This window comes from Notechis scutatus, chromosome 4 (genome assembly GCF_049901735.1).
Source record: "Notechis scutatus isolate UNSWTSFEM ecotype Mainland chromosome 4, rNotScu1.2, whole genome shotgun sequence".
NCBI classification, from domain to species: domain Eukaryota; kingdom Metazoa; phylum Chordata; class Lepidosauria; order Squamata; family Elapidae; genus Notechis; species Notechis scutatus.
In genome coordinates this window covers 126,327,829-126,355,782 of record NC_142012.1, presented here as the reverse complement: position 1 = coordinate 126,355,782, position 27,954 = coordinate 126,327,829, and the positions used below count along the sequence as shown (strand labels likewise).

Sequence of the window (27,954 nt, the reverse complement as noted above, 5' to 3'; positions counted from 1 at the left end):
TTTAGACCTACACAGGCTCTATTCTTGTAGCCATCAATCCATATCAAGTGCTGCCATTGTATACCATGGAACAAATCCAGCTCTACTTCAATAAGAGAATTGGGGAACTGCCTCCTCATGTCTTTGCCATTGCTGATAATTGTTATTTCAACATGCTGAGAAATAAGAAAGATCAATGCTCTGTCATTAGGTAAGGGGAACATAATGTAATGGAAAAATGTGTTAATACTGTGAAATATTTAAATAGCTTGGAGGAAAAAAAACAGAGTAAATATTATAGAGGCTTTGAAAATGATTCTTAAAGTTACTATGGAATACTTGGAAGTGCAAGCAGAGGGCATCTTTAAAGTAGTCACCTCACATGACTTGTAGGGAAGCCTGAAAAGGGAAGAATAAGTTTGTTTAATTAATACTTCTGATACCAATTTTACAAAATTTATTCCAGTGGAGAGTCTGGAGCTGGGAAGACGGAAAGCACAAAATTAATGTTGCAGTTCTTAGCTGTTATTAGTGGTCAACATTCCTGGATTGAGCAACAGATTCTTGAAGCCAATCCCATTTTGGAAGGTAGGTTACATGTGCAAGGTGAAATATTGAGAACTTTGCTTTACATCATTTTAAAATACTCTTATAGCATATTTCACTTTCCTAATAGTGGTATTAGAAAGGTGACTCTGGGTTCAGTCCTTAGTTTGAAATCCAATTGTATAAGGGCACATCCTTGCAAGGATTTTTTTGGTGGTTTTTGCCAATTTGAAATAACTTCAGACATCATCAGTGTTGGAGGATTGAGCTGATTTATTCTAAAATAAACAGGTTGTAAAATGTTGGTTTGGTTTGGTTTTGTCTGGTTTTGAGACATTATGGCTCCATTTGCCCTTCAAAGGGTACTCATTTCAATCTTCTAGTTTCTGAGCCAGGTTAAGAAAAAAAAGGGAGGTGCATATAAAAGGAGGAAGAATGAAACGGTCATTTTCAGATGACCATTTCATTCAAGCTACAGTTTTTGTTTATTTATTTGATATTATTATTTTTTTGTCACCATCTCACCACAAGGTGACTCTGTTGGTCTGGTTCTCCTTTTGTTTGGAATAAGGATGAAGTTATTCTTGTTATTGCCAAACTTAGAACATTTGGGGACAGGGTGGAGATTTTCCCTCCTTTAAGGCAATTCAAGTCAGAAATTATGGCCATCAGGAAAGTACTTGAAAATGCCGTTGAACCACCCCATCCCAGAAAGCCATTTCTTACCTCAGAATGTGCCTTTGTACTTCCCTGCCTCGTCTCCTGGTATGGGTCGAGCCTTTCTGTATCTATCCCACCCCCTTTCAGCCAGAGTTCAGTCTTCCCCTGCACATCCCTGCATTACAGATATATCAGCAAAGCCTTCAGTGCTCTGTACTATTCTGTCTCTCTCTATCAATCCCTCTCTCAGACCCAGCTTTCCTTCCTTCTATAATAGTATTAGTATTAATACATCTGTTACACCTAATAATACTAACATAGCTTGGGAAGCAAGGAAAGTATTATATGTGTATATATTTGTCAGTCATACACTAGATATACCAGATCAGGAAATCAAATCCACATAAGGACTAAAACTGCTTTTCCTATGATTGGCTATAAAAAACAGAATTGCAAGTTTGATTGTGCTCCCCCCACCCTCACCTTCTTATACTCCAGTGAACTAGAGAGGTATCTGCCTGAGTTATTTTTGAATGTTATCTCATTGTCTAGGCCCTTTCTGCCTAGGCAATGGTTCTTGCATATTTATATCAAAGCCATCTTTCTTACTGTTATATTCTGAGCATGGGCGCAAGGAACGGAGACGAGGCTGTGAACAGTGAACTTCAACTCTTTATTAACGATCAGGAACAGAGCAAAAACCCTGGGCAGCAGCAGCTCTTTTATAGGGCTGGCTGCTGTCCCATTAACCAATGACTTACGTTAAAACGTTTAAATTGTACCCAATGAGAGACGTTCCGCTAATAGCCAATCAGGTTGCTCTGTAAGGACCAATCCCAGCTCGCTATCCACGGACCAATCAAAAGTGCAGGATTACGAGCCTGCTTTTCTATCAGCACTTAAAGGCGCCTCTGTGTGTAACGATAGTTTGTGCTTCCGCAGTTTCCGTATCTACGGGTAACTGTTGGTATGCCTGCGCTAAATCCAATTTAGCTAATATTTTCCCGCCACCCAGGGAATGGGGAAGATGTTGAACCACCGGCACCGGGTAAGCACTCTGTTGAAGTGCGTGGTTCAGGGTGGCCCGATAATCCCCACAAATTCTTAATGACCCATCCGGTTTGATGGGTGTTACTATTGGGGTTTCCCAACGGGCGTGGTCAGTTGGTTCTAAAACACCCTGGGCTATTAATTTATCGAGCTGCTCGTTGATCTTTGGTTTGAGTGCAAACGGCACCCGATGAGGCTTAAGGCGGATGGGAGCTATTTCGGGATTAAGGCTAAACGATATCGGGGTCCCCTTGTACTTGCCTAGCTTTTCTGAAAAAACGTCCTGGAATTCTTGGACGAGAGACTCCTCCCAGTTGTCGCTCTCGGTTCGGTGAACGCCGGCTACCTCGATTCCGAGTGGGGCGAACCATTGTAGGCCTAACAAACTAGGCTGGTCACGATCGACGACGGTCAGCGGTAGTGATGCGGTACGATTTTTGAAGGAGACTTGGACTTGGCTGGAGCCGACGACTGGAATTCTGTTGCCCTGGTAATCTTTGAGTATGATTCTTTGGGGGCTGAGATCCTGACGACGGATAGAAGGGATTAGCTGTTTGAGGGTCTTCCAGGAAACCATTGAGAGAGACGACCCTGAGTCGACTTCCATCACGCAAGGTTGGTTCTCGATGGCGACCCTTATTCGGATTTTTCTTGCATCTATGGATGAAGCGTGGCCGATGGTAATGGTTTGTTGTGCCTCTTCTCGTCTCATTGAAGTGGCAGGTGCTTTATTTCTGTAGGAGTGGTTGTTCCATTGGTGGTTCAGGCGATCCCGACTCACAGGAAGATTTCCTGTGGTCTGGCGGTAGTTATTCTCCCTCTGGATTGGACTGGGTCCTCGCTTGCTTCTACAGACCTTTGTGATGTGGCCTCTCTTTCCACAGGAACGGCAGACCGCGTCGAGGAATTTGCAATCTGATCGCGGGTGGTTTGCCCCGCAACCAGCGCATTGGCACGGGAATCTTTGGTTTCGTTGTTCTCGTTGGTTGCGTTCGGACCGGAGCCGGTTGACCTCTTCCTCTTCACTATCTGATGGGGATTCGAGGTCCTCATGGTGTGCCTCTCTGGACGAGGCGAGGTATCATTTGCGAGTTTACGGAGTGGTGTGTTGGTGCGGCGCATTCGAGCAGCCGACTTCCTGGTTGCTTCTGCTGCAGTAGCGTCTGTGATGGCATCGGCAAGATCGATGTCCCCTTTTGCCATGATCTTGCTCTGTACCGTGTCGTCATCTAATCCCAGAACTATGCAGTCTCGCAAGGCTTCCTCGAGGTTTGAAAACCCACAGAGGCCACCCAGGTTCCGGAGGTCAGCGATGAAATCTGCAACGCTTTTGCCTTTCCGTTGGTCCCTCTAGTAAAACTTGTGTCTTCGCACAAGCGTTGGCACGGCGGGTGCATAGTGGGCCCGTAGAATGGGCGCGAGGGTGTCCCAATCCATTGACTTCACCTCAGCCGGTTTGGCAAGTGCTTTCGCCATCTTAAAAACGGCATGCCCACAATGGGTTAGAAATACTGCTCGCTTCTTGCCAGTCGTAGCGTCCTTTAAGTTGTTGGTCTCCAGAAACATCTGGAACCGATCCATATACGAGTCCCAGTCTTCGTTAGCCGGGTCAAATGGAGCGGGTGGTATGGCACCGCTGGACATCTTGCCGTTGTTGGTGCTTCTTCAGCCACGTGCTCTGTTCGTTGCTCTGTAAGTGTTCAGTCAGCTCTGATGTCTCCGCATCCCACCCTCGTCGCCAGTGTTATATTCTGAACATGGGCGCAAGGAACGGAGACGAGGCTGTGAACAGTGAACTTCAACTCTTTATTAACGATCAGGAACAGAGCAAAAACCCTGGGCAGCAGCAGCTCTTTTATAGGGCTGGCTGCTGTCCCATTAACCAATGACTTACGTTAAAACATTTAAATTGTACCCAATGAGAGACGTTCCGCTAATAGCCAATCAGGTTGCTCCGTAAGGACCAATCCCAGCTCGCTATCCACGGACCAATCAAAAGTGCAGGATTACGAGCCTGCTTTTCTATCAAGGTTGTTATGCTTTATTAAAATACGTTTATGTTAGTTCATAACACTTACGTTACTTATGACTTCTGTCTGTATTTGTATGCCTGCATGGGACTATGTGCATAATTTCCTTACTTGATGATCCCTTCCACTTTTTTTGTTATGTTCCCCTGTGGCTCTCACTTGAAATTCTGCTCCTCCTTTTAGGTTTTCAAATGCAGAGATATTTTACAATTTGCTTGAACATTGCATGTTGATGAAGGGTATTCTTTAGCGCCAAAATGGAAATCCAACCACAGCTCTACTTACAGCAGAAAATCAGTGAGGTTTATTTTGTTGTTAGCAGTAGTTTATAAAGAAAATTTTTCAGTGTTTTAAATTATTTCAAATATTTGATTTCTTTTTTTTCTGTGTTACACTAACTTTCTCTGTGTGAATTATTGAACTGGATTTTAATGTCAACCTTTATTCATATATCAGATTACATTCATGAAGATACACATTTTCCTTTAAAATCTTTTGAATCTATTGTTCTCCTGTTAAATCAGTTTTATTTTCGAAGTGCTCAACAGAAAGAAGAGCTGAAGCCTCTAATCACCATGGCTCTATTCTATAATGGAGGAGATGGTACTATTGGAAAACTATTTTGACTTTTACATTTGACTTTTACAATACCAGAGAGGGGGGACAAATTGTGAAATCCCTATATTTTTTTCTCGTTGGGTTCAGGAGGTAGACATCAGGTATTATGTCTCCTGTAAGATATGTGGTGGCAGCAGGAACTAACAAACTGCTATCCCAAAACAGGAGGAGGAGGGTGTAAGTTCTTCTGGGAAAGGATGTTGGGGCCCCCCAGCATTATTACATAGATTATATTTTTCTCCTTTTGCTTCATAATATTGTCTCATCTCTTGCAGCTTTTGGCAATGCTAAAACAATTCGAAATGATAACTCAAGCCGCTTTGGGAAATACATTGACATTCACTTCAACCAAAATGGTATAATAGAAGGAGCTCGGATAGAACAGTTCCTTCTGGAGAAGTCTCGAGTGTGTCGCCAGGTAAATATATATATAAGTAAATACATATAAATAAAGAAATACTATTTCATTGTGGTAGCTTTTCTATTTCTTCTGTTAGTAACATATTTGTGGTCTTTCTATTTTTTTAGGCTCCTCAGGAAAGAAACTATCACATATTTTATTGCATGTTAATGGGGATGAATCTGGAACAGAAAAAAATGTTGAATCTTGGCACTACTTCAGAGTATACTTACCTAACTATGGTAAGGAATCAAAAGCTGGATATGTGACAATGGCACCTTCTAAAGTCTTAAACATTATATCAGAACTGTGTATCTGTGTTCCTATGTATTTTTACAAGGACTTTTAAAATGTTGTGATGGGAAAAAGATAATTAATTATGTAGTCCTTGCTTATCAACTGCTCATTCAGTGACAATTTGAAATTACAACAGTACTGAAAAAAAGAATTACAACCAGTCCTTGAAATTACAGTTGTCATGGCATCCTGCTAGCCACATGATCACAATCTGGGTGTTTGGTAACTGGTGATTATTTATGATTTTTGCATAACAGTCACATAATCACCATTTGCAATCTTCACAGTTGACTTCAACAAACAAGGGAAGTTGCAGAAAGTCATAAATCATGGCCAGCTTAATAATTGCAGCCAGAACGGATGTTATAAGTTGGTGCAGTCACTTAGTGTTTTACTTAGAACCCAATTGCAGTCGATAAGTAAGGACCCCTTATCATATGTTTGTGTATATGTGTGTTTACTCATTTTTTCCTCTCATGGAATTTAAAAATGTTTTCTTTTGAAATACATGATGTAGGCATTTTCAGTTATATTATGAGTGTGTGTGTGTGTATGTGTGTATAATATACAATATATAGGAGTGTGATGGCTCAGCGGTTAATAACATTGAGTTTATCAGCTGGAAAGCTGACAGCCTGGTTCGAGACCTGAGTATATGAGACAAGGTGAGCTCCCTTTACTTGACCCAGCTGCTGCCCACTTAGCAGTTTGAAACCATGCAAATGTGAAAAGATAAATAAGTACCACTTTGGTGAAAAGGCAACAGTGTTCCGTGCACCTCAGTGTGTAGTTATGCTGGCCACATAACCACAGAAATATCTTTGGACAATGCTGACACCCTCAACTAAGAAATTGAAATGTGCACTGGCCCCTTGAGTCAACACAGGGAAACCTTTACCTTTACATTATGCATACTGTTGTATTTGAAAGAAATATCTTGCATTACGGCTATGCTGATTTGCAGGGCAAATGCACTTTCTGTGAAGGCCGTAGTGATGCCAAGGAATATGCTCATATATGCTCAGCTATGAAAATTCTCATGTTCTCTGATTCTGAGCAGTGGAACATAAGCAAATTGCTGGCAGCCATTTTGCATCTAGGAAATGTAAAATTTGAAGGTAAGCCTAGTACATGTGTATATTTACAGACGTATGGAACATTTTCACACAGCTAATGTTTTGTTTCTCAAACCTTCACAGTTTTACTACACAGTGACCTCGCCTTCCTCCTGAGTTACTTGAGTAGACCACTGTCCTTTTCAGTTGTCCAATGGAGCAGCACAAAGAAGTATTTGCCAGCCATTTCTCCCTTTTTTCTTTTCTTTTTCTCAATGCCTTGTTTTCCTAGTGGGAAAAAAAAGTGCTGATAAACCAGCCATTATACATGGGAAAGATTAATTAGGATTAAGAAGAACAGAATGATTTCAAGGTACAATGGCACTTTGAATTCACAAGGAGGAAGAAGTTCTGAGGAACCCGGATGAGATTTCCCTATATCAGTGATGGCTAACCTTTTCAGCTTGGTGTGTCGAAAATCGGGAAAAAGTGTAGCCTTCCTCGGGTCGTGTGTCACTTCAAGAAATATCAATAATTTGGTTTATGACGGACTGGGCTGGGGTGATCACACAGGGCTGTAAAACTCGTCTCCCTGGTCTCAGGGCTGCAGGTGCAGGATGTGGGGATCGGAAGGCCACCTTACAGGGCTGTGAACCTCATGGATCTCCTTTCCTCCTGTAGCGTTCCTGAGGTAATGAAAGTGACAAACCTCAGTTTATGGCGATTAAAACTGGTTCTCTGCTGCAAAGATCTTGCGGCAGCGGTGACACCACGCCTCCACGCAACAAGCAGGGAGCAGGGATTGGAGCAGAGCACAGGCAGCCTCTAAATGTGCAGGTTTTCCCCACACCAACAGGCGTGTCAGTCAAAGTGCCTCGGCGTGACACGAGTGACACGTGTGTCATAGGTTAGCCATCACTGCCCTATATCCTTCCTATAGTCTTACAGAAAGCTTTTTTTGGTACACTGCTGAGTTTGCTTGTGGGGAAGAAAATAATATCTCTCTCTGACTTCTCCTCTACAGCTTAATTGATTAAAATAAGCTAAAGCCCTTTCAGAAAATCAAGATTTTATTATGTATATTATGGATAGAGAATTAACTACTGAACAAAGGGATAAAGGAAAAGAAAAATCCTAAACAGCCAATTTGATATGGGTTCTCTTGGCTTCCTCTGCCAGGTTCACACATAGAAACTAGAGAATCGAATTCATAGCAAAGATTATTCATAAAACAAAATTTAAAAATCCTGTCCTGGATCTATTTTCACTGTTCCCTTCATTGCTATATTTTCATGATTCTCCAGTCCTCTTTCAGTTTCCTCAATGGCTTTTTATTTTTGGTTTTCCTGGGCTTGAATTGTCTCTGCCTATAGCATCAATTGACAAATTCAATTTGACTGATATATTAGATTTAGCTTTTTCCTTTAACTCTTTCAAATATGAACCTCTTAGGATGTCATTTCTCTCCTTTTCTTTAAACAGTTTTTGAGAGAAGATAAGCATTTTTCAAAAGATTCTCTGTGTTATAATGTTATGCCATTGTTTAACTAACTGCCACATTTAAATGTGTTAATTTTATATTAAAAGAACCTAAGAATAACTTCCAATTTCAGCTCAGGATAATGCATAATATTATTGAATAGGATAACACTATAATGTTTTCCAGAAACTAGAAATTTTGTTCTTAAACTGTCCTTTACTTTAGCAAAACAACTGCCTGAAATGAAATAAAATGAACAAATGCTGCACTGAAAAACTTATTTTGAATAAGACTTATTGTTTTTCTATAATTAGGTATTGTGTATGAAAATTTGGATGGCTCTCATATTCTTGACTCTGTACATTTTTCCACCGCAACCAAACTGCTAGAGGTATTGGCTTTATTTATTATATTTATTACAATTACTTCAAGGAATTTAAAACAGTCCCTTCTCAATTTACTCTTGCGAATAATCTTTTGCAGTAAGTTTAACTTAGAGATGGTATTGTTTCTGTGTCCCATTAATAAATTTATCTATTCCTTCATTAGATATAGTTCTATTCTTCTTTGATAAATCTTTTGTGTCTATATAAAACCATCCAATACAATATCAATTCCCACAGGTGGATTCTAAAGAACTCCATAAGAGCCTTACAAACCATTCCATCATCATCCGAGGGGAAAGTGTCTCTACGCCCCTAAGTGTGACTCAAGCAGCCGATGTGAGAGATGCCTTTGTCAAGGTAAAAGAGAACAGCTCTGTTTTTTCAATAATATTTCTCAGGGATAGACTTCTTGTACAATGTCACATGAAGGGACTGCAATGCAGGTTAAATGGTGGAAAATTGACTAGCCCTATTCTAACTTCTAAGGAATTAAACAGAGATCTACCCTGACTTCTCTATTATTCAGTTTTTATATCAAAAACTCTGGGCGGCTGTCGATAAGCCACAGAGTTACCTTGAGATAAGATGAATGGCTTATAAATTTTATAAATAAATAAATAATAATAAATATGTATCCTGCTACTGCTGTTGTAATATTGTAAATATGGCAGTGACACAGCATTCATGCTTCAGCATTGTACTACCAATGTGAAATGCTATAAATCAACCACATGAAAATCAAAATATTTGTATTAATCAAGCAGAGTGGTATATTCACCAACCTCCATATTTGGAAGATTAATAACTACCAAATTGAATAACACCTCAATGACTCTATCAAGTAGATACAATGGACCTATCAAAAACATTCGTGCATTTGCTCAGACTTTTAAAATGGAGAGGGTAGCACACATGCTTGGGAATGTCCTGTTTGCTACTTTTGAATGGCAGAGCTAATGTCACCTCTAATTACAAACTTTTTAGCCTTCATATGGCAATCATGTGCTACCTACTAAATAGCTGGTCATTAGAATTGTAGTCAAATTTTGAATCATCGCTGTGACAGAAGTTTCTGTACCTGATTGGTTCTCCTGATCGGTTTCCCAGATGCATCTGACACAGGCACGAATCGGCTTTTATTGATAGCTTTTTTAAAAAGCTCTATGTGTTTAGTACATGAATGTACATTTTAATAATTTGTATATAAAACCTAACTTCTCTTTATTCCATTTCTAAATCTAGGGGATCTATGGATTCCTCTTCATCTGGATAGTGAATAAGATCAATGATGCAATTTGTGGTCCTTCTTCTCCAGATGAGAAAAAAATGTACAAATCCATTGGGCTCCTGGATATATTTGGCTTTGAAAATTTTAACACTAACAGGTATAGTCCAGTTTTACTTCCTTTGAGAAATTTAGGGAAGTAGCATTTCAGAACTAATTCTTAGTGCTATCAATCAAAAAACATAGTTGGTGGCACTAAATAAATTCTTCATAGTAAGAAAAAAACAAACAAAGCCACAAAATGGGGAACCGAGAAATGAATAAATAAGAGATGTCTAATAGAGTACATTTTTGTATTTTCCATAAAATGAGATAGCGCTCTAGTGTATTTACTTACCTGATTTCTAGCTTACCTTAGTTTCCAAACTGAACCTTCAAACTGAATCTGATATTAATCTTAATATGCTGTAAGTCATAACCAGATTCTGATATTAGTTATTTTTCAATAAACAATCCCACTCAAAAATGACAGATTGTATTGTATGCATCACACTGAGATATATAGAGCGTACCAAAAATCAGGACCTGTAGGTAATTAATTATATAAATTACATTTAATATTGAAATTGGTGTCATTTTCTTCTAAACACTTCCATACTTGTCTGACACATGGCTTTACAGCATTGCTAAGCACAGTAACATTTTTTTCTGGGAAAAAAACCACCATATTGTGATTTGCCTTTGGGTTCTGACTTTTCGAACAATCTGTATGTTTCTGTTGGACACTAAATAATAATAATACCATCATCATTCATACAATCACAATATAATTTGCCAAAGGCAGCTTTCACTGGAACACCTTACATCCTCTGAGAATACCTTTCATATTATTAAACAAAAACATTTTCCCATCCCAGGTTCTCGGGAAGAACTCAGTAGGTGGATAAAAATGCCAAATCTAGTCTAAACATCTGGCTGACAGTGAAACCAACTATAATAATAAATTACCCTAATCTTAATTGTAAAAAAGACAACAAAAATCCCTCTGGATTGTGAACATTGCAAACCTGGAAATAGTAGAACAAAAGAGAAAGAACTAGAAACAACAACAAAATATAAAAACTTGTAAATTGAAGTAGAATGACTGTGGCAAAAGAAAGCAAAGACAGTAACCATAGTAATAGGCACCTTGAGAGTGATTGAAAGACATCTGGAGCACCACTTGAACACCATCAGCATTGACAAAAGCAACATTAGTCAGTTGCAAAAGGCAGCTTTTGCTTCAGGGTATATCCTGCACTGATACCTTTAATATTGTTAAACATCTGCCTATGGGAAGGACTTTATAAATGAACAAAAATGCCGAATCCAGTCTAAACATCTGGTTAATTTTGCAACAACCATAATAATAACAATTCCTTCTTTATAACAAATGGCATGTTAAAATACTGCAAATGTCTAGTTCAAGTTAGCTCTAGAACAGAGGTGGTATTCAGCAGGTTCTGACCAGTTCTGGAGAACTGGTAGCAGAAATTTTGAGTAGTTTGGAGAACCGGAAAATACCTCCTCCGACTGGAGATTTTACAGTATCCTTCCCCTGTCACGGCCACCAAGCCATGCCCACAGAACTGGTAGTAAAAAAGTTTGAATCCCACCACTGCTCTAGAACTGACTAATTAGTCTTACAATTAGTAATTGTAAGGGACACAGGTAGTCCCATCATTTGTTTAATGATGATTCAAAGTTACATGAACCTTGAAAAAATGATTTACAACCTATACTCCCACTACCATCGCAACATTTTCATGGTCACATGATCATAGTTTGGGTGGTTGGCAACTGGCTTGCATTTACAACCAGTTACAGTGGCAAAAATTGCTGGCATAAAAGGCCCATTGCAAAAGCTGAATTCCCTTAATCCCTTACATTAATCCCTTAATGTAAAAATTGCTATAAAAATCAGGCCCAACTCAATTTATGAACATAACAATTTATGATGGAAATTCCAATTGTGATCATAAGTGGAGGATATCTCTATTCTGAGGTCAAGCAAAGGTTTCCTGACCTGGGCTGCAAATTTTATTTTATTATTTATTTATTTATTTGATTTGTCAATCGCTTACAAGATAATATGTATAAGTATAAACATGAGTAAGAATGTAGGAAATAGGTACGAATAAATGGGGACAATAGAACAGGGGCGGTAGGCACGATTGTGCACTTAGGCACGCCCCTTACAGACCTCTTAGGAATGAGGTGAGTCAATAGTAGATAGTTTAAGGTTAAAGGAGTGGGGGTTAGAGGATGTAACAACAGAGTCAGGTAGTGCATTCCAGGCATTGACCATTCTGTAATAACCACTAGATAGGAACAAAGAAATACAGAACACTTTTTCTATCTGCTGCCTTCTAGAGCAATTTTTCTCAAATTTAGCAGCATGGCTGACTGGGGAATTCTGAGACTTGAAGTCCACACATCTTAAAATTACCAAGTTTGAGAAATGCTGATCTAGAGCCTTCAACTATCATCCATCGCCTTGCAGTCTAGATCCTGTTAATCAATGGCAGCCAGCCAGAATTAATAGCCCAAGCATCTGGATTATATCAGATTGTGGAAGTCTGAATTATTGGCCATTAAAGCACTATAAGTATTCATTGATATCTTCTATTGTCCAAGAGTCAAGCTTACAAATGAGGCAATTGTGAAATGCAGAATATATATGTATTTATTATAGTTTAATCCATGCAGTATCGGTTGTTACTATGTATCATTGATACCATTACTTTTTTTATGGACCCCTGACTTTTAATATTTGTATTTATTTATGTAACTTTTATTTCTTGAGTGGGGGCCTTTGAAACACATTCTCAGTGAAAATTCTCCCTACAGTTTTGAGCAGTTTTGCATCAACTTTGCCAATGAACATCTCCAGCAATTCTTTGTACTCCACATCTTCAAACTGGAGCAGGAAGAATACTTAGCTGAGCAAATCTCCTGGAACCATATTGACTTCAAGGATAACTGTGCCGCTTTGGAAGACATTGTACTCAAACCCATGAACATCGTTTCCCTGATTGATGAGGAAAGCAGATTTCCCAAAGTAAGTATTATTTTTCCTTAAGGCTTCTGTGGGAATAAAACTACTGATTGTTGGGTGTTGTAGCAAATAGCCTGTATTTCACTGAAAATACTGATTATCTTGTGTTCAGTTACATGTTTTTGTTGCAGGTTATCAATAGAACAGAAATCAATTGCATTTCAAAACTGCAAAGAAAAGAAAAATGGCCACCCTGTCTTTCTTTTGTATTCTAGCTAGTGGCTTGTGGTCAACAAAGGAATATTTTTATTTTTATTTGACTAGTTTAGCTTTATTTCTAGATTCTGTTCTTTCTTCCTATCTCTGTGTCATAAAAGAGTGACATATTTGCACTATACAGATAGACCTCGACTTATCACAATTGAGCCCAAAATTTCCATTGCTAAGCAAAACTGTTATTGAGTTTTGTTCCTATTTTACACCTTTTCTTGCCATAGTTGTTAAGCAAATCATTGCAGTTGTTAAATTAGTAGCACAGTTGTTAAGTGAATCCGGCTTGGCCATCGACTTTACTTGTCAGAAGGTTGCCAAAAAGGATCACAAGACCCCAAGACACTGCAACCGTCATAAATATATGCTAGGTGCCAAGCATTAGAATTTTGATCATATGACTATGGGGATGCTACAACAGTTGTAAGTGTGAAAAACAGTCGTAAGTCACTTTTTTCAGTGCCATTGTAATCACAAATGTTCACTAAATGAATTGTTGTAAGCCAAGCACTACCTGTAAGAAACTGGCCGGAAATTGGAAGTCACTCCTGTCCCACTATCTTTTTGTGTGGACATGATCATTCTGTCTTTCTGTTTAGATAAGGAAATAACTTTCAAAACAAGACCCAGTGGATCATGGCTTGTCTAGTAATTAATAAAAGTGAGGATACTTCATTTGAGCCCACCATACCTCTTTATGGGTCAGGTTTGGCCCTTGTTACTTTTATCACAACTTTGTTATTATTGTTGTTGGTCATTTTAGCATAGTAACATAGTAAAGAGTGACTCCATTTTGCTTCAACTCATGTTTTTGAATATTCTCAGGGGACAGACACCACTATGCTAAACAAAATCAATTCGCACCATGGCAGAAGCAAAATCTACATTCCTCCAAAGAATGTCCATGATACAATTTTTGCTATTAACCATTTTGCTGGAGTTGTTTATTACCAGTCAAAAGGTGAGTGTCAGTACTTTGCCATTGGTTAATAGATCCTTCTTTTGACTAATACCAATAAGGAGATTATAGATGGTCCTCAACCTACAACCACAATTGAGCCCCAAAGTTATGTGGCTAAGTGAGAAATTTATTAAGTGAGTTTTGCACCATTTTACAACTTTTCTTGCCAAAAATTTTAAGTTGCAGTTGTTAAATTAGTAACATGGTTGTTAAGTGAATCTGGTCTCCCTATTGACTTGGCTTGTCAGAAGGTTGCAAAAGGGAATCACATGACCCCAGGACACTGCAATCATCGTAAATATGAACCAGTTGTCAAGCATCCAAATGTAAATCACGTGACCATGGGGATGCTGCAGTGGTTATGTGTGAAAAATGATCATAAGTCATTGTTGTAACTTCGAACGATCATTAAGCAAACTGTTGTATGTCGAGGACTACCTGTATTTGACTATAAATAGTTTTATTTACTGTTACTTAAGTCATTTCCCCACTAATGATTTTTAACATCTTTGTAGATCTACGGGCCATTTTAAACAGTTGTAAAGCCTGATGTGTATATTGTTGTTTTGGTTAGATGTTCTAGAAAATGCAAGAAACTTGGGTGGTTCTTCATTAGCAACCTCTTTTTTCTGCCAGAATATTTTTTTGTCTCACCAGCACATATCATAAAGAGCATAAAAAGTATAAACAACTCTTAGAGTAGGGTTTAAAATGGGTTTTTCCTCTTGCCCTGACACATCTATTTTTGCACATAGGATCTAGCATACTGCACTACTTGCTGTTGACTAGGGCAGGTTTCAGAATCTACTTCTGAAATAGCTTCTGTTGGCCTCTTGAGGCTGCTGTGGGCATTTCTGTTCCTTCTGATGGCTGGTTGTTGCCTTCCAGAACTGGTTTGGCTAGAGAACAGACTGGACACTTGGATGGCAAACAGGCATCTGCCAATGTAGTGGATGACTAGCACTTTCTGAAGCGCTTGTCTAGTCACATGCAGGCTCCTTAAAAACACGAGTTTATTGACTTCTTAAAAGAGTGCCAGTCTCTGCATTACACAGAAAATTGATTTAAACTAGAAAGGAGAGCTAAGTTATACATATTATTATTTCTATCTTACAGGTGCTTCAGTTCAAAGGGGCTTTGCGTAGCTGTACTTTTTCCTGGTTTTATTATTTGTATTAAGCACCCGAGAGTCTCATACAACTGCAGTTTCTAAACCCTCTATTTGTACAATGTATCATAGTTACTTATATCTTCCTTAATGTGGAGGAGAAGGCAAGGGTCATTTGGGCACTCTGCTCGGGTGTTGGCAGCATAGGAGTGCTTTATGCCAGACACAACAATAAATTTTGACTGTCCAGACATTTAGCTCCATATTTAGGAACTAGAAACTTGCTATGGCAAAAGCCGACAGACTTCATGTGACTTCATGTGACTAGATAAGTTTCCATATTGCAGCCCAGAAAAAAGCCATATAGAGAAGGAAAATCTTCTGTCAGCAGTACTTAGAAATCAGGATGTGTCCATATATGTCCATATATGTATGTATGTGCTCCAAGATTTAAAGACTTTTTCTCCAGTCCTTTTTATTCAATGGAAATTTGACTGCTCTCTTTTTGGCCTTGATATTGGAAAGTATTTGATCAAAGTTTACCTTATGGTTCAGTCTTATCTGAGAATTTGTCAGGTAACAGATGTGTCATGAGTAGAGATCACTCAAACCAAGAACATTAAGAGCACTCTCTGCTATTTCATCCTCTACTCCTCCCTCTCCTGCTATCAGTAGAAGGTGGTAGCAAAATTCATCTGCTCCATCCCATAAGGGAGAGTGATTAGCATTGTTCTTTTCATTGTCAGATATTTGATGAGAGTAGGAACAGAACCAGGAGAAATAATCTTTTTTTTAAAAAAAAATGTCCATCATAAGTGAGAACAAAACAATGTTCAAGGCTTGTAACTGGCAAAATATGAAAATATAGGCAATATAACCTATGTCATTATATCTTTTTGCTAGCTCCGGACTGATAATTAGCGCTTCCAAACTGCTCATGAGAAAGAACTGTACAATTCTTTCAATTGCAAAGGGTTAGTTTAAATAAATGGACTGCTAGCTTTTTGTGCAAGGAAAATGCTTAACCCAATAAAAAAACATGAAAATGGAAAGAACGCATGTATTGTGTTTCTTCCCCACAGGTTTCCTTGAGAAAAATCGTGATATGCTTAGCTCAGACATAATGCAACTTGTTCATTCATCCAAAAACAAATTCCTCAAAGAGATCTTCCAGGTAGACACAAACATGCATGTTCTGCCTTTTGGCCGTGGGACCATTAAGCACCTTGGAAAGGATTCCTTAAAGGTTAGATTGATAAATGGATGACACTTTCTGTTCCTACTTTGATAGATTTATGTATCAAATTTAAGTCAGCTGGTGCTCAGGGCATAAGTTGAGGTCTGTGGTTCACAAGGCAAACCTTTCAGATGACGGGATGACAGACGCCAGGTGCTGAGTCTCCTAGGCTCCAGCAACTGAAGGTAAGTGGGAAAAGGGAAAGAGAAGGATTATTCAAGGTATATTAGGGTTGGTGACACTTGGCGATATAGGGTGTTTGGAATTGGGGTCATTGCCATTGTAGAGATTTGGGGTCATTCCCATTGTAGAGATGCAGATTTGTGCAGTTTATCTTGGCTATTATGAAATTCTTTTCTGTTATTCTGTAGAAAGAAAGGAAGATAGACCAGATCTATGACCAAAGTGACAGGAAAAACATGGGTTAAGTGCATAATGAGCAGAATGAATGAACAAAAGATGTATTCCAAATTCACATAAGGGAAGGGCTTAAAGAACCACCAGACTTACAAGACTCTGTTTTTATAGACAAAGTTAATAAAAATAGTTTTGGTTTTTGTGTGACCGAACTTTGTGTTGATTTCTTTGGTTTTCATAGTAGAGTTCACACACTATAAGATTATGTAATAATGTAGCATTTCATATCTCACAAAATTTAAGGAGAAATAATGCGCATCCTTCTTTCTGCACATGCAAAATGATTTCACAGCATCTTCTCATGTATTTATCGTCTTTAGATTTGGATTGTCATATAAGTCTTGCTGACAATGGAATAAATGAATACACTTTCCCCTTTTAATTTTTTCTGGTCTAAATGTAATTTTTTTTAATACAACAACTACTGTAATTGTATCACTTACTCAAAAATATATGAGTTACTGCTTGGTAAATACCACCTCAAAGTAAGTTAAAACTTGATTAACTCCAGGACTCATTGTTTTTCTTGCAGTACTATCTTCTTATTTTCAGCTAACAAAGTGATGCATATCTCAATGTTTTAACTGCAATTTTAATCACTGCTGTACAATTTCTTTCAACTCTGCCACAATATAATTAAATCAATATGGGGACAATATACATCCTTGTCTCGCTCTATTCCCTTTTATGAATCACTCGGAATCTCCAAATTCAGTCCTTATAGTAGCTTTCTATACTAAAGATTCCTCAGCCTTCACAGTCCAGTATGATCTACACAAAGACTTTGATGTAGGAAATGAAGAAAAGGAAAATGGATATATTCGCTTGATCTCTCCAATATCAATCTAATTTTATATCAGAACTTATGTCCCTCTGTCTTTTCTGAAGCCTGCTTATTCATTTGGCATTTCTTTTTCTGAATATAACTCTGTTCTTTATATCATCTTCAAACAAAGATTTGCCTCTGTAAGTTCAGTGGTTTGATACTTGGTGTGTTGTCTTGCATTTCCTATACTGAATACAGTATAAACTTTATAAACCAAACTTTTCTAAACTTTAGGCAATCTTGTTCCATATTTGTGGGCATTGTTAGAAATTTAATGGTCTCATCTTCTGCAGATTTAAACAATGTAGTGCTATTTTGTTTGTGCTTTCCTCTTTGACAGTTCATCTATCGTCTTGCTATCTGGTGAAGTTATTTCCTGAATGTATCCTGCCTCTAAAAATATTTCTGTTGTTCTATAATCACACCCAATATGGAGTGTCAGTATAACCTTCCCACATTTCTTTAATCTCATTTTGCCTCTTTCACATTTCTTCCATAAATACCTGTTTTAATATTCTAATCTTCAGCATAAATTACAATGACCTAATTGGAAAAAAACAAAGGACAAACCTGAAAAAAGGGCAAATCTGAAAATGGTTCATAAAGATTTAAAAATTAATTGTTCATGTTTATAACTTTCTATTACAAAGGAAAATACTGCCTGGCCTTGGGGATCAGAGTGTGGTAAAAAGCCCATAAAATGGTTGTACTGTTTTTGAATTATTATGGTCACCTGATGAATGTATTTCATAGTTTTAATTATTTTTATTACTTTCTACACACACACACACACACACACACACACACACACATCACTTGATTACATTTTGGATGCTTGGCAACGGGCCAACCTTTACAGCCAGTTGTAGCATCCAATGGTCACATGACTGCAAATTGTGACATTTTTAGTCCGTTTCCAATGTTTACTTCTGGTTTCCAGCAAAAACCACCTATTTGGAAAGAATGTATTAACTTAAAGACCATGGCATTCATTTAAAGACTTTGGTATTTGCTTAACGATTGCTGCAAAAAACCTGAAAAATTTGGACCCAGTTACATGATGCCTCAATTTATGACCACAATGACTTATGATCATACTTATAATTACAGTAAGCCAAGGACTATCTGTCCTGTTTGCATTGTTGTTTTATTCTGTGTCTTAGTATTGTTTATGTTTTAATTGTAAGCTGCCCAAAGTCACTAATGTGAGATAGGTGGCTATATAAATTGAAATAAAACAAATAAAAAAATTGAAGAGCAAAACCAAGAAAATAAATAAAAAATTAAACTAAAGGACAGCTTTCTGAAATAAAGGACTATCCTTGATAATACAGTATGATCACTGTGTTGTAAATTCACATACAATGTTTTGTTCTTCTTTTAAAAAATCTCTAATTTCTTATATTCTTTTATATGTTAACATACTTGGTTAAAATATTTTTCTTTGTTCTTTCTGGCTTGTGTTCAGTTATAATATTTTTCAAGGTTTTTGTTATGTCTTTCCCTATCATGACAGTTTATTATACAGATAACAGGTAATCAGAGTTGGAAGGGACCTTGTAGGTCATCTGGTCCAACCCACCGCCCAAGCGGGAGACCCTACACCATTTCTGACAATTGGCAGTAAAATTTCTTCTTGAAACTCTCAAGTGATGATGCTTCCACAGCTTCCGAGGGCAAGCTGTTCCATTGGTTGATTGTTCTCATTGTCAGAAAGTTTCTCCTTATTTCCAGGTTAAATCTCTCCTTGTTCAGTTTCCATCCATTATTCCTTGTCTGCGCTTTAGAAAATAGCTTGAGTCCCTCGTCTCTGTCCCTCCCTCCCTCCCTCAAATATTGGAAGAGTGCTATCATGTCTCCCCTGGTCCTTCTCTTCACTAGACTAGCCATGCCTTGTTCCTGTAACTGTTCTTCATATATTTTAGTCTCAGTCCCCTAATCATCCTGGTTGCTCTTCTCTGTACTTTTTCTAGAGTCTCAACATCTTTTTTATAGTGTGGTGACAAAAACTGGATGCAGTACTCTAGGTGTGGTCTTACTAAGGCTTTATAGAGTGGTATCAGTACCTCACTTGATTTGGATTGTATCCCTCTGTTAATGCAATTTAGGATTGCATTAGCTTTTTGGCTGCTGCTGTATACTGCTGGCTCATATTTAGCTGGTTGTCCACGAAGACTCCAAAATCCCTCTCAAAGTTACTGCTATTGAGTCTGGTTTCACCCAGTCTATATGTGTACTTTTGGTTTTTCTTGCCTAAGTGTAGGACTTTTCTTTTCTCTACGTTGAATTTCATTATGTTAGATATGGCCAGTGTTCTAGTTTGTCAAGATCCATCTGGATCTTGAGCCTATCTTCTTGGGTGTTAGCTATTCCTGCCAGCTTAGTATCATCTGCAAATTTGGTAAGTTCTCCTCTATTCCCTCATCTAAGTCATTAATGAAGATATTGAAGAGTACAAACTATTTGAATTTTTTCCAGTTTGCTTTTCATAATACAGGTTTTCTCCTCTCTTCCTTTTTACATAAAGTATTGAATCTCTTAACACTGATTTTATATTCTATGTTCCCTGGGCCATATCTTATTAACATTTATATCCTCTCTTATTTTCAAAGTATGATCTATATGTGTATGCGAAATTATTGGTAAGATACAATAATCTGCAAAGTTGTGTACTGCAAAGGTGAAATTTATGCTGCTTCTTTCTCCTGTGAGCATTTAAATTGTTTGCTGATGGTAATTTGGTATTTATGTCATTTCTGTACTTTCTGCCCTCAGGGTTCAGATTCTGGCAAACGCTTGCCTACACTAGCAGGACAATTCAAACAGTCTCTGGAGCAATTGATGAAAATCTTGAATAGCTGCCAGCCTTATTTTATCCGCTGCCTTAAACCCAATGACCAAAAAAAACCAATGGTAAACTTCTATTATGCTCCTCATATGTCATGTCATATGGTTTCAGGAGGGGGGAATTAATTTTGTAATAATTATATAATTGATTAATAATGTACTTCTTAGATTTTTAATAGTTTCCAGAAGACATAGTTATATTAGTCTGTATGCCAGAATATGTCTTATGATAAATTCCCCAGAATTCCAGGAGCTGAAGTCAATACATCTTAAAGTTGCCAAGTTTGAAAAACACTGACCTAACCACAAGTAGAATATATTGCTCTTTTAGATATTCCTTATATAAAGGATATTACCACATGAAAATATGTATAATAAAATTGCAAAATTAAGTAAGTAAAAATTTAATACGTTCATTCTGCATTTGGAACATTCTTGGTTAGTTTAAGTCAGCTATCACAGCATTTTCAAGACATGCCATATCCAGGAGAAAAGTAATGATGAAAATGTGCTTTTTCTTGTTGTCACTGGATTGTTCAAATTGTAAATTATTTTCAGCGGAGAAGACCATTTATTCAGAAATTCTCAGGCAAGGGAACAATTAACTTCATTTTACATTACTTTAATGATGATGTGTGTACAGATGATACTTCATGTACAGATATGCTAACTAACCCTCATGAGTGGCAGCATCTAGATGAACTTGGCTGATCTCAAAAAGATAAGCAGGATAAGACTTGGTTAATATTTAGAGGGGAGGCTACCAATAGCAGGGCAATAGTTCTAACTGGGATATGGAAAAATAACAGAAACAAACCATTGCCATTTTGTTGCCAAGAAAATGAGATGGCTGACTTGATTAAATAATTAGAAGTCACATTTGATGCAAAGACTGTTTTATTTCAGAACTATACTTCTTTCTCTGTACAACCAGGTGGTTTAGACCTACCTGAAAATATGATTTAAAAACAAAACAAAACAAAACAATATTTTTCATTAAATCAAGTCTGGATTTGGTTAGTTAGAGAATGTTTATGCTTCCATGGTAAATTTGGCATTTCTTTAATTTTCAGCAATTTGATAGAGAACTCTGTATCCGACAACTGTATTACTCTGGCATGATGGAAACCATCCGGATTAGGAAAGCTGGCTATCCAATTCGCTATAGCTTTGCAGATTTCTTTCAGCGATACAGAGTCCTACGGCCAGTGCCAGTTAGGGAACAGGTATCCTTTCAAGATTGGTTATTGTTTTAAATTATTCTTTTATAATATAGTAAGTGGTAATAAAGCAGATCGATCTGTTCTAAAATCTGTTCCTACAGCATTTATTAGGTGCAACATCAGCATCCATATTAAATTCTATAAAGAACTATAAATAAATTTGAACAGCTCACATTCTGCTGGAGAGAAGTTCCCTGGGCTCCAGCATGAGTCCAAAAGCCTGGAATACAAAACCTCTGGTCCCGGTGATCTACCCAGATTGGATCTATAAATATTCTTAGTTTTCCTGTAGTACCTAGCAATCTATTTCTTTTACTTTTGTTGAACAGTAATTATCAAACATTTTGAAGTATGTGAATAACATAAATCTGTGGAAAAAATAGTAATCGCTAACACTTTAAAATCTTAGATACTCAACAGTTAAGATGTTTCTTTAATCAGCTTATTAGAAAAGATTGCACATAATCTTAGAATAATGAAACATCAGAGGCAGGAACCAGAGTACTATCAATTTGGGCTGGTGTTACATGTAGTAATTTATTAATATGGTTTAATGCTTGGTGATATCTCATTTCTCCTGTTATGAGATATTATTTACAAATAGAGAGGGAAAATGTATAAAAAAGGTACTTCCTAAGCATGGCCACAGATTGAAATTTATTTAGTTTATTTATTTATTTATTTATTTATTTATTTATTTGATTTGCCAATTGTTTACAAGATAATAAGTATAAGTGTATACATAGTTGTGAATACATGAAATGGGTACATATAAGAAAAATAAAGAAGAATAAGAGAAACAATAGGACAGGGATGGTAGGCACGTTGGTGCGCTTATGCACGCCCAGTTGTTAAAAATTCATATAAATTTGATGACTCAATAAATAGAATTATTTCTTATGTAGCCTTTGTATTTTTACTCTAAATTAAATGAGATTGTTACCTTCCATTCCAGCTGAAAAATGATGTTCGTCAGAGTTGCATTTGTATCTGTAAGAAAGTAATGGAAGATGAAGATTGGAAAATTGGCAAAAGCAAAGTTTTTCTGAAAGTAAGTTCCACCGTTCCACATGCAGATACTTTTCATGACTAACCGTGCAAACCTATATTTGTTTCCAAGAATCAAATCCAATTGGATTCAGTGGAGTGTATGGTACGCCCAATTGCATGTAGGCTGATGGTATAATGCATTTTTACTTGAAGTATTCAGATAATTTAATTCTTGGTTAAAAATAAGTCCCAGAGCCCCATTCTGTTTTGTGGGATAAATCCAAGGCCATACTGTCGGTCATAAGTCACTTTTTTCAATGCCATTGTAACTTTGAATGGTCACTCCACACAAGCAAAATCCCAGCAAAGGAGAGGAAAAAAACTCCAGAGAAGTTCCTGAGACAGGAAGTCTAGTCCTGCCAAGAATATAATAAAGGTTAACGGAAAGGCAGTTTCTGTAAGCAACACCAGAATGTTTCCTTCCTGCCTTCCTTACAGGATTAGGCCAGTAATTTCTTCTAACAACCGGTTCTCCGAACTGCTTAGAGTGTTAACAACTGGTTCTAGCAAATAGGTGCAAACTGGTAGAATCCCACCCCTGCATACTGAAAAACGAGAATATTCAAGTGGAAACTAGAGATAGGTGGAATCAGAATAAAAAATGCAGGACGTAAATTGACTTTGAAGATAGAAAATAATTATTCTATCTCTGATCAAATAAATGCTCCCTAGATGCCAGTGGTGGTATTCTACTGGTTCAGCTGAACAGGTAGCTCCGAGGATCATCTGGGAGCAAACTGGTTTTCTCTGACAATCAGCTGCTGGGCCCTCCCACCCGCCCCAGCTCTATACTGACCTTTATTTCCTGCTTTTGAAGCTCAGCTGCTTCGCACAGCACAGCAGATTGCCGCATGTCAGCTGTTGAACACACAGGGACAGTGCAGGATTGCAGGAGAAGGTCAGTAGGAAACCTCTGCACGCACACGCAAAGCGCGCCCACCAAGCCACGCCTACTGAACCGGTGGTAAAACAATTTGAATCCCAACACTGCTAGATGCCCAAAAAAGGATGTGCAAATCATAATATATAGACAACTCATTGAGATATATTTTTACCCCACCTCTGAATTTTTTTCTTATAGGTAAGATAAATTGCTCATGATCAATAATATGTAATTTTGAAAAAACAAAAAAATCTGGATACTTGAATGGTGAAATACTCCCATGTACATATATAAACTCATTACTTTATTCCCTTCTGGATAAGCAATGGTACGGGCAGCACAGAAGAGGAGTAAGACATAGTCTTTCCTTTTTGAGGATCTCCTCAAAAGTGTTCCAAACACAACTTTCTTTCTTTTCTCTCGTTTATTCTGTTTTAAAATATTAGTTTTGCAGCTTGATCCTGATTCATGCTTTTTATAATCAAACCCAGTGGTATGATGGAATTGAATTATACTGGCTGGCAAAAGCTGACAAAGTTTCTGGAATTCTGTAAGCTGAGCCACTATGCATGGCATGCAAATTTGCTGGTCTGTGTCTAGCAATGTGGCAGCAGCAGCAGCAGAGCTAGCAGAACTGATTTTTAAAAATATTTATCAGTGTACCATTGATCAATTGCCAGTGGGTTTAGTAATAGATCAAATTGTTAAGAAGAACAACTACATCCACCTACCGTTGTGTATATAGAATCATTTAATCTGTTTTGCTTCAGCCTCAGCTCAAATAGGTGGGCTTTTATTTTTCTCAAAATCTTTAATAGGATTATCATGATACGGTCCTGGAGGTGCAGCGTGACAAGGCGCTCAGAGAAAAAGCCATTCTAATTCAGAAGGTGTTGAGGGGATTCAAAGACAGGTAAACATATTTAATGGTAGTGACAAACGTGAATTACTAAGAGTCACAGTTGTGCATTGTTTAGATCAGGGTTTTCAAACTGTGTTCCATGGAGTCCTTGGGTTCCTCAAGAACATGATGAGGTTCTGTGACAGATTAAAAGAGAAACAAAAAAGTTCACTTTAGTGAAGTCAGATTTCCATGACTGTAGCTTTGACTTTTGATCAGCAGTTTCCAAGATTTTTCAAAACCAACAAGTTGCACAGCCTGAAAAAGCTTGGAAACTCCTGTCTAGAATGCAAGAAGGTCCTTAAAATGCAAAAATGGGCCAGAGATGAAAAGTTGGAAAAGAAATAGGAAATGGTGATGAATGGAACATTGGGTGTGCTCTGAACACTCCTTTAATATTCTTTTTCTTTGTGGAATAACTTAGTTGTGTTTGTTGTTATTCTTTCTCTGTAAAGGAAACAGTTTCTGAAGCAGAGACAAAGTGCTGTGATTATACAGGCAGCCTGGAGAGGATACTTTGCTCGGAAAAAATTTAGAATGGTAAGAATTTGCCTTTCACCCTGAGGTCCAGCAACAGAAGATGTTTTGCACCACAATTAATGTCAGGCTGTTCTTTTTCCCATATAGCTCATATTGGGATTTGAACGTCTGCAAGCCCTTTTCCGGAGCAAACAGCTTATGAAGAAGTATGAAGAAGCCCGTGGCAACATGATTAAGTTTCAAGCATTGTGCCGAGGTTACCTGATGCGCCAGAAAATTGCTGAGCAGTTGAAAGCTGTGTGTGTGATACAGGCTTATGCCAGGGGAATGTTCGTTCGTAAGACTTTGCACAAAATGAAGAAGGTAGGTAGTATGATTGGAAGCATGGAAATAGGAATCGCAGCACATGTCTTGTCCATAGAAATTGTGCAGAAGAGTAATTTTGATGATAGAATAAAATAGCTATGCTTCCAAAGCGAGTTAATTATATAGCTTGTTTACTATCATTAAGGTGGAGAACCTGGGAAAACATAGCTAGGACATGAGAACATTAGTATTATAATAGTATGTTTCTGTATTAAATGCTTAAAAATAACAGTCAAAATTACCTAAGATTATTGCCAATGCAACAATGCACTATTACACATCCTTGACAGATGGGAATTTGGCATTTACTTAATTTTTTCAGAGAAAGAGAGTTCACCCTTTCCTAAGACAGTTGGTTTTGCTAGTGATTAGCTAACTATCAGTTGTCTTAATGTCCAACCAAAATCTACTCCCCTCCAGTTAAAATCGATTCCTTCTTGTCTTATCTTCTAAAACATATGAAAAAAATTGCCCTATCTCTGACGTGTCATCGCTAGTTTGACACCCCTGCTTTAAGGCCTCTTCCTCTGCAAATCTTACAATACCCATGATTCTAAGGACAGCTCATTCAGTAAATGCTACCATCAGGGACTCTTCCACAAAGAAATACTTTCTGGACCAGAGTTTCTTGGGAGTAGTCAGCAGAAGGAAAATACATATGATGCTATTAAGACACTTTCAGAATGGAGTCAGACAGTCAGTAAGAAATCAAGTCTATGTCATGTGTTTAGTTTAGTTAAATAACTAAAAAGTTGAAAGTTCAAAAGGAAAGGAGAAAAATGATAAAATAAAACTGACTTCTGAAAGGATTATCTCAGTAGCAATTCCTTTAACCAGGAAGACAGAGACAGAAAAACAACAAGGTATAATAAAGTCATCAAACCCAAATAATCTTCTGTACAATCAAATCCAAATATCAACCCATATCCAGCTTCACTATTTCTTAGATTGCAAGTCTTTTCTTAGATTTCCCGCCTAGTTTCTGGATCTGGGCACTGCTTATCTTTTTAAGCCAGCCCTTGGAGAGTACTCTCATTCCTCTATGAAAGGCAAGAAAAGGACAATATCTTAGTTCATTAGTGTTTGATTTTTGCAAATTTCAGATTTCTCTGCCCTGTATCAACATATCAGGTTTTCCTTTCTGAATCTCTTGAGTGGAATTTCTTTTGCTTAACTAGATGAGGCATTTCACTGGGCCAAAATAAAATAAATAGCTTTCTGTTAACATTACAACAACTTTCAGTTCCTTAAAGCAATTTTTAATAAATTGCCGGGAATACAATTATTTTTGAAGTTTCCAGTGTCAAATCATTGAATAGTAACTAATTTTGTTACTTTGTTCTGATGATGCAGGAGTAGCTATAAAGTGCAATTTGTACATATAGAATATAGAATTCTTTATTAGCCAAGTGTGATTGGACACACATGGTGCAAATGCTCTCAGTGTACATAAAAGAAAAGACATCATCAAGAATCATAAGGTATAACAATTAATAATAGTCATAGGGTACAATAAGCAATCATACTAGGAAACAGTCAATATAAATTGTAAGGATACAAGCAACAAAGTTACAGTCACAAGTGGGATGGGTGATAAAGAGTGATGGGAAGATTAATAGTGATAGTAGTGCAGACTTTGTAAATAGTTGGACAGTGTTGAGAGAATTATTTTATTTATAAAGTCTTAACTCAATCCCCAGTTTAATGGATACCTATCATTTGTTTATAGGAACACTTGGTAATTCCGGAATCAGAAGATTATATGAAGAAATTAAAAGTAAAGGACTCTAAAGAAAACAAACATGAATCAATGTATGATGTCATCAGTGATCAAGAAATGGTGGACAGAGTATTTGGTTTCTTGCCTTCTTTCATTGGGGGGCAAGAAGGCCAAGCTCCTTTGGGCTTTGAGGTAAGAAGAAGTGGAGAAATAATTAAATTGAACATCTATTGTAATAGTATGTGGGAATGGCCTTCTGAGGCAGGAGAAAGAGCAGTAGCCTAGACAACAATCTGGTAAACAAAATCTGAGTCCAAAGGAGAAAGTGTCAAAAGCATTTAGGAGGGACCCTCCCTAGTTTTTGGTGAGTAAAAATGAGTACCAGAGGGGTACTTTCAGACTTGCAAACTTCTGTTAATGTAACCTTGTAATTAAAATAGGACTAGCATTCCTGATTGTGCTTCTTGAACAATGAAGTAATTTTGAGGAATTAACCACATTTGAAAATTTCAAAATATATCATTAAAATGGCTGCATTGCTGATTATTACCAAAATAAAAATAATGATTTACCAGAAAGCAAAGTGATAAAATTATTTCACATAACCTCCTTTATCCATCACCTCAACTTACAGTTGCCCTATTTCTGGGCAGTGAATACCTTACAAAAGCAGAGCAATGGATTTCATCCATTCATCATTTTTATTTTCTGGGAGTCATTATGAAGTTGATTAGAAAATCCCCATTTCTTAAAAGCCAAATCTCTGAGATTGTCATAGCAATTTGAGCAAGATGGCTGTCTCGTCAATTCCCAGAGCTATAAACCTGCTGGAGACTGCTGCCTGTCAATCTCTTTATGGGGAGCAGCTGTCTGGAGCGCTTGTCCAGAGAGGCCTACTTGCT

At 37.5% G+C, this 27,954-nt stretch overlaps 1 protein-coding gene across 1 annotated transcript in view; it reads left to right on the top strand.

The window, feature by feature from the left end:
- Nucleotides 1-27,954, top strand: part of MYO7B (myosin VIIB) — a 72,158-nt gene that overhangs the window by 13,627 nt on the left and 30,577 nt on the right. Inside the window, exons 5-22 of the mRNA XM_087964804.1 lie at nucleotides 6-190; nucleotides 446-567; nucleotides 5,159-5,301; nucleotides 5,412-5,525; nucleotides 6,545-6,698; nucleotides 8,430-8,506; nucleotides 8,739-8,858; nucleotides 9,744-9,886; nucleotides 12,616-12,826; nucleotides 13,859-13,994; nucleotides 16,185-16,348; nucleotides 20,358-20,495; nucleotides 21,503-21,655; nucleotides 22,608-22,703; nucleotides 24,404-24,498; nucleotides 24,942-25,026; nucleotides 25,114-25,329; nucleotides 27,062-27,244. Of these exons, the coding sequence (XP_087820930.1) occupies nucleotides 6-190; nucleotides 446-567; nucleotides 5,159-5,301; nucleotides 5,412-5,525; nucleotides 6,545-6,698; nucleotides 8,430-8,506; nucleotides 8,739-8,858; nucleotides 9,744-9,886; nucleotides 12,616-12,826; nucleotides 13,859-13,994; nucleotides 16,185-16,348; nucleotides 20,358-20,495; nucleotides 21,503-21,655; nucleotides 22,608-22,703; nucleotides 24,404-24,498; nucleotides 24,942-25,026; nucleotides 25,114-25,329; nucleotides 27,062-27,244 (2,535 nt within the window). The remainder of the gene's footprint in view (nucleotides 1-5; nucleotides 191-445; nucleotides 568-5,158; nucleotides 5,302-5,411; nucleotides 5,526-6,544; nucleotides 6,699-8,429; nucleotides 8,507-8,738; nucleotides 8,859-9,743; nucleotides 9,887-12,615; nucleotides 12,827-13,858; nucleotides 13,995-16,184; nucleotides 16,349-20,357; nucleotides 20,496-21,502; nucleotides 21,656-22,607; nucleotides 22,704-24,403; nucleotides 24,499-24,941; nucleotides 25,027-25,113; nucleotides 25,330-27,061; nucleotides 27,245-27,954) is intronic.